The sequence below is a fragment of the Falco biarmicus genome, chromosome 12 (assembly GCF_023638135.1).
Source record: "Falco biarmicus isolate bFalBia1 chromosome 12, bFalBia1.pri, whole genome shotgun sequence".
In the NCBI taxonomy this organism is placed as follows: Eukaryota; Metazoa; Chordata; class Aves; order Falconiformes; family Falconidae; genus Falco; species Falco biarmicus.
In genome coordinates, this window is record NC_079299.1 from 17,254,829 (window position 1) to 17,260,662 (window position 5,834).

Sequence of the window (5,834 nt, forward strand, 5' to 3'; positions counted from 1 at the left end):
TGACAGGGCCTGGTGCTGAGCAGACTTGGGAGGAAGGACCTGGCCCAGAAAGTCCTCAGAGACGCCGTCCGGATCCAGACCACCAGTCACAGGGCCTGGAACAGCCTTGGAGAAGTCTTGCAAGCTCAAGGGAAAAATGAAGCAGCCATAGAATGTTTCCTCACCGCTCTGGACCTTGAATCCAGCAGTCCTGTCATGCCGTTCACTGTCATACCCAGGGAGCTCTGAAACTTCGCTCTGCAGCTAAATAAGCACCTTCGTTCTGTGGACAAACACCAAAATCAAACAAATAAGCAAAGAAAAAGCCCAAGAGAAAAGTGCCATTGTAACCTGGAACTGGGCAAAATAATTCCAGACAGGGCTCAGGTCTACATGCTTAGTTGAGACCAGACTAAATGTAGAAGAATTTGCAACAGGGAGAAATAGAGAATGCCTTTTCCTTCACAGGTGCCTGGCTAACCTCCTCTTCAAGTTAATAGCAAGGCTTATTTCAGAGTGTTGGTTCAAGGTGACTGTAGAAGGATCATGCTAGAGTACCGCTATTCAAAGACTTGCACCTTTCAGTTTTCATTAAAGATAAAAACCCCAAGCCCCGAATTAAAGCCCAGACCTGCTCTAAACAGGAGTAAAGGCACCAACTCGACCAAGTTGTGCTTAAGCATGTGGCTGCCTCCACATGATCAGGCAGGATAGGAATGATAATTAAAACATATAGACATGCAATATATGCTGTTTACAAAATTATTTCAGCTATTTTGATAATCTTTTTCCTGCCTTGCTTTTACATACCGCATATGCTCACTATATTTAGTGTGGTGCTTGCCTAGACCACTTTAAATTGAAAATACTTTTATTTTTAAAAAGCTGCTATTGCAGCATGACTCATAAAAGCAGAAAGACCAAAGACCAAATCAGTTCACACTTGAATTAGTATTAAAAATACATATATGTCTCCACTTACATATTTATTGAAAGGCCTTACGTGAAGTACCAAATTATAAACTCTGGGTTTCGTTCTTATTAATCACCTATTGCAATACTTTTAATGAGGAATATAGTGGTTACCAGTATATAGTGACTGAACTCTGTGCTCTACTGCATAACCGTTCCTGGCACAAAACAGTTTCATGATGCAAAAGATGGCAGCAGTCTTTTAAGTGGAAGTATGCTGAAGGCAGCATGTGTGTGTATTAATACTTCTTTCTTAAAACCAAAGCTTTGGATTGTCTGTAGAAATTTCACATCAGAGGTACAAAGCTGAGCCTTCAAGTGGAGCAGGGCCATTTTGCATATCATATCAGATGTGAAGGTGAAGAGCTCCTCATCGTGCAGCCTCCTTATGGCTGGCATGGCCAGGGCAGGGGACGCAGCCGGCATCTTCCCCTGCTGAGCTGCTCCTTGGCTCTGCTTGACCTCCTTGGGGCCTCAGCGGCAAGCTGGAGCTGTACCGTGCTCTCACACGACACACAAGAGCCAGTCCCATCCAGGCCAGTCCCAGGTGGCACGGGACCCAGATGATGCAGAAATGAACTGTGGGCACCTTGCTACACAGAAGGTTGGGGCTCTGCGCCCACTTCTGTCCAAAGAAGATTTGTGACTATTTCATAAGTAGATTTGCACTAGAACACGCTTTGTACTATAATTCTGCCCAGTATTGTGATCCACAACTAGTTTCTGGAAATAATAATATCCTCAGGCGATGAATGAGTAGGGGTGGTTTCTTAAAGAGCTGGAGGCTCTAGCAGGAAGCTTGAAGTCAGTGTTGTTCACAGTTATTTGGAAATCTGCAGGCTAATGGATCCAGACCCAGACCACACCATCGCAGAGCTCCTGCCCCCCACCTGCCCTCCAGGCGCCCCGCCAAGGGAAGTACGCTGCCCTCAGCTTTCTCTCGGCAGCCTCTTGCGCTCCCAGGCCAATATTTTTAATTTTCCCCATTAAATCACACTGGTGCAATAGCCCAGCTTGTTTGTCCGTTCACCAAGGGATCTGGAGTGAAAACAGCCGAGGTGTGAAAGGCGCTTGGCCCGTGAGGTCTCTGGCTTTCCAGTGCCACACCAGCACCAAACTGGGCTTTTTAGGCCAGAGGCAGGTTTCCAAGGAGACAGTGTTACCCAGCCGCATTTCTTGATTGCAGTAGCTCCAGCAGCAGAGGAAGGAGTAGGTCTTAAAGTATCAGACTGAAATGAGTTTCATGAAGACAGAAAGACACAGCAGAGACCCATTTTGCTGTGAAGGATGCTATGAAGTCGGTTTGCTCTGCCCTGCAGGGGGGGAAGGGGGAAAGGGAGGGGGGGGAGACGTTGTTCTTGACATAATATGTAAATTGTTACCTAGGTGCTTTAAACCCAGTTCCACAGTCAGATGCAATCTGACAATAGACTTAAGTAGATATATATAGATAGATATTATATTCCAGTATTTGTTCTGCTCCACAGTTCCCAGGGTGGGAGCGAGCCTTCTGTGTAAGACACAAAAAGAGTCAGTGTGGTCCAACATCACTGCTTTCTTGTGCAACGTGTACCTGTAAAGCGCTGCCATAGCAACTTCTGTGTACCGGGCAGCTATTTGAGTACAAGCTATGCATCTACCTCTGCAGCTGAGGAGCTGCTTTAAGAGGTCTGTAATGTAGCTGGTCCGTGACCTGGCAGGAGGGTGCCTGTTTCCCAGCAGCAGCTTAAAAGCAAACATTCACAGACCCATTTACTTCTGCATGCGTAGCTTGTGAACAGCCACCAGCCCCATCATATTTGTTGCCATCAGGCGAACTTCATCGCGGCGATAATCAGACTCACCACAGCGGTCATCTTCCTAGGAGAGATTCAAACATGCCTGAGTACTCCGAGTGCATCAACCCGTCAGATGTTGTCAGGGTGGTCCCATGTTTGTCGTATGCATTAATGAGTGTTACTGCCGTTGGAACTGCAGTCCTAAGAGCCTGTGCTCCCGGTGTGGCAAGGAAGACATATACGAGTAAATGCCGTCAGCATCAATAGGAATTACACGGGTAAGGTACCCTTGATGAGCACAACACACCACAGCCCCTGTGGCGATTGCAAAGTACTTTACATGCATACTGGCCGCAATCCCAAGATCTGCTGCATGCTTCCCAGAGGATACGAAGCACCTGTTGGCTGGAGGGGGGTTACATTGACCTGAAATGCTTTATGCAGTGCAGGAAGGAGGGTGGTTGTTGCAGACCTGCAAGTATTTTGGGGGTAAATCCTCTGGTTACTTTGCTGTTAGTACTCACCAAACCAGAAGCCTTCCCAGGATTACATGCTACCTTCTGTTATTCTGCATGGAGTTTGTTCATACTACCAGGTACACAAAACCAAAGACAACTACTTCAGACAAGCCTATGTATTGCGGTATTTATTTAGGTAGCAATGCTGGTAAATCTAACGGACCTACTACCATGAGCTCAGTAATATTTCTTTGTATAGCAGGGAGCCTGGCAGGGTTTGAGACTAAGAACATAAGATTTACATCCCATCCCTCATATGATTATTACAGATGATCGTAAGTAATGGAAGTTTGGGGAAGAATCAGTGAAATACCAGTTCTGCAAGTTTTAGCACTGACTTGAATCCAACAGTGTTTTCTCATTAGTTTAGAAAGAGGAAGAGAAAAAAGCTTCATTGCCTAAAGGATCCAGGTGTACACCCAGGTTCCTCTTGTTCCACCACAAGGTTATTTTCCTTTCTGTTGGCAGGGCGCATACCAAAGAAAAATAATTACCTTCTATTTTTCTGTTGTGCAGTAAAGAAGTAGTATTTGCCACTGCCTTTGACCAACCAGAAGGTTTGTATATTGTAACAAAAATGAATCTGCCTCCAGGACAACAGGAGAAGCCCAACAAGCCAGGGAACAGCTCCGTGCCGTGCCCCGTGTAAACTGTCATTAGCACCACTGGAGTTGTTGGTAGTTACAAGCGTTTCCTCCAGCTGAGGATCTGCCCACCGCTGTACTCATTCTGTACAGGGCGTACAACGGCGCTGCCATATTCCTGCGCTGCACAAGTACCCCAGTCCGTTTCTATTGGTAACAGTTCATGCTACTGATTATCACAGTGCTTCAGAAGTGCTAATTATCTTTCCTTGGTAATGACTAATAAATCCAAATGGAGAACAGTCCTGGAGGGTGTTTACTTTAAATTTCACTGGCTGGGTACCAGAGTAGGCACAGCACCAACTGCTGCAGTTAGAATTACAGTTACTTTATCCAAAAAATGTTCCATTTTTGGAGAGTCTTGGTGAAGACAGAGCTTGGCTGGTTTATACTTCGTTTTAATGACAGCAGAGTGGGAAACGGTCCTTTTTAGTGAAAAGACATCACTGCCATGATCTTTTTTCAGCCAAACCAATAGAGATTTGTTAGTTGCAGTTCAGCCTAGGAGAGGAAGTCTTGCCAGAGCAACCGCGCTGCAGCGATAATTGCCTCTGACGGAATTGTATTACAGGCATATTTGACAATTATGCAACGGGCATATATGTGTAGCTGAGACATCTCTCCCTCCCCCAGCATGTCAAATATTTGGCTAAGGAGAGCTGCTTTATGCCCCAGGGGACAACTGCAGTGCCCGTCTAGCTGCCCATCAGCACTGCCCTGGTGCCTGCTCTCACCTGCGAGGTGGCTGCTGCCACCAGCTGCACGGTCGTGTTCGCCAGCACCCTCCTGCTCGTGCTGGTTTAACCACCCCCTGGCTGTTCCCTAAGCCTGGCCGCTGGCACTGGTCTCCTTGCTGTGAAGCTGTTGTTCAGTGCTGCAGGATATCCGTGCATGCTCGGATAAAGAGTTATTTTCTTAGAAAGGAGAAGCTGAAGCGGCCTTCACTTTGGTGGCGTTGGCAGGAAGGGAGGTAACCACTGACCCAGCAGCTGCTGAGATGGTTCCTCCAACGATGCCTTTAATGAAAGGGCTTGTGCCTTCAGCTCCAGCAAACCAAGGCAGGTTCCCAAGTAACTGGATGCTAAAAGATCCAGCTTGTTTCCCCACAGAAACCCATGCCAGTCTGTAGCTAAAAGCACTGACAGGGATGCACAGCTTTCGCATGTACAAGTGTTTCCTACCCGCCTCTTGAATGCTGTTAACACAGTTGTCGGAACCAGTTTTCCATGTAACTTAACCTTTTTTGTCATTGTAAGATGTTTTCACCAGATGAATAAAATTGACCCTGTGGAAAACAAAAAATGTTCCTCGTATTTCCTGCCAATTTCAGGACTTTTAATATATTCATGCCACAGATACTTCAAGCATTATGAAACCACCGTTTGTTATATTAACTGGAACCTAGTGTGCCTAGCAAGTTACCAGTTGCAAAGGGTATTTTGGCCTACACCCTGTAGTTCATGGGAAAAACGAGAGTGAGCATGCAAGCAATGTGCTTTTAGAGAGGAACGGAGCCAGGAAAAAAGAGTAATGTAGCTTCAGATGTTTGGATTTACGGAGATTTAGATGAGCATCATGCTTTTCTTGTGCTTCTTCCAGTAAAAACAAACAAAGGTAGTGTGAGAAACTCAAACATCGAAGTAATAGGCAAATACTATGCCGTCAAGTTTAGGGACTCACCTTATTTTGGTGACCATATAATGGCCACAATGCCATTAATCATCTTTTTGCTACAGTTACTCCTTGTGGTTATTTGGAAATAAAATGTCTCAATTCAAGAGCTTCCAAAGCATTCTTTGCATTTACACATTAATCTTTTGGGAAAGCTTCAAGAGGACCTTCTTAAAAAGCCAGCCCCTTAGTTTCATACTCAAATGAGATTAAGGACAGGGTTTTGAAGAGCATTTCTTCATAACTGTCGCTACTTTGGTTTGCAAGTATAT

General features: G+C 45.6%; 1 protein-coding gene across 5 annotated transcripts in view; it reads left to right on the top strand.

Moving 5' to 3' along the window:
- The window catches only part of TTC7A (tetratricopeptide repeat domain 7A), a 172,435-nt gene extending 167,242 nt beyond the window's left edge, over positions 1–5,193 (top strand). For all 5 annotated transcript variants that reach the window (XM_056356842.1, XM_056356841.1, XM_056356840.1 and 2 more), the window contains one exon: positions 7–5,193. In XM_056356842.1, coding sequence (XP_056212817.1) covers positions 7–140 — 134 coding nt within the window. In that variant the 3' untranslated portion in view covers positions 141–5,193. The remainder of the gene's footprint in view (positions 1–6) is intronic.
- The last annotated feature ends 641 nt before the right edge of the window (positions 5,194–5,834 follow it).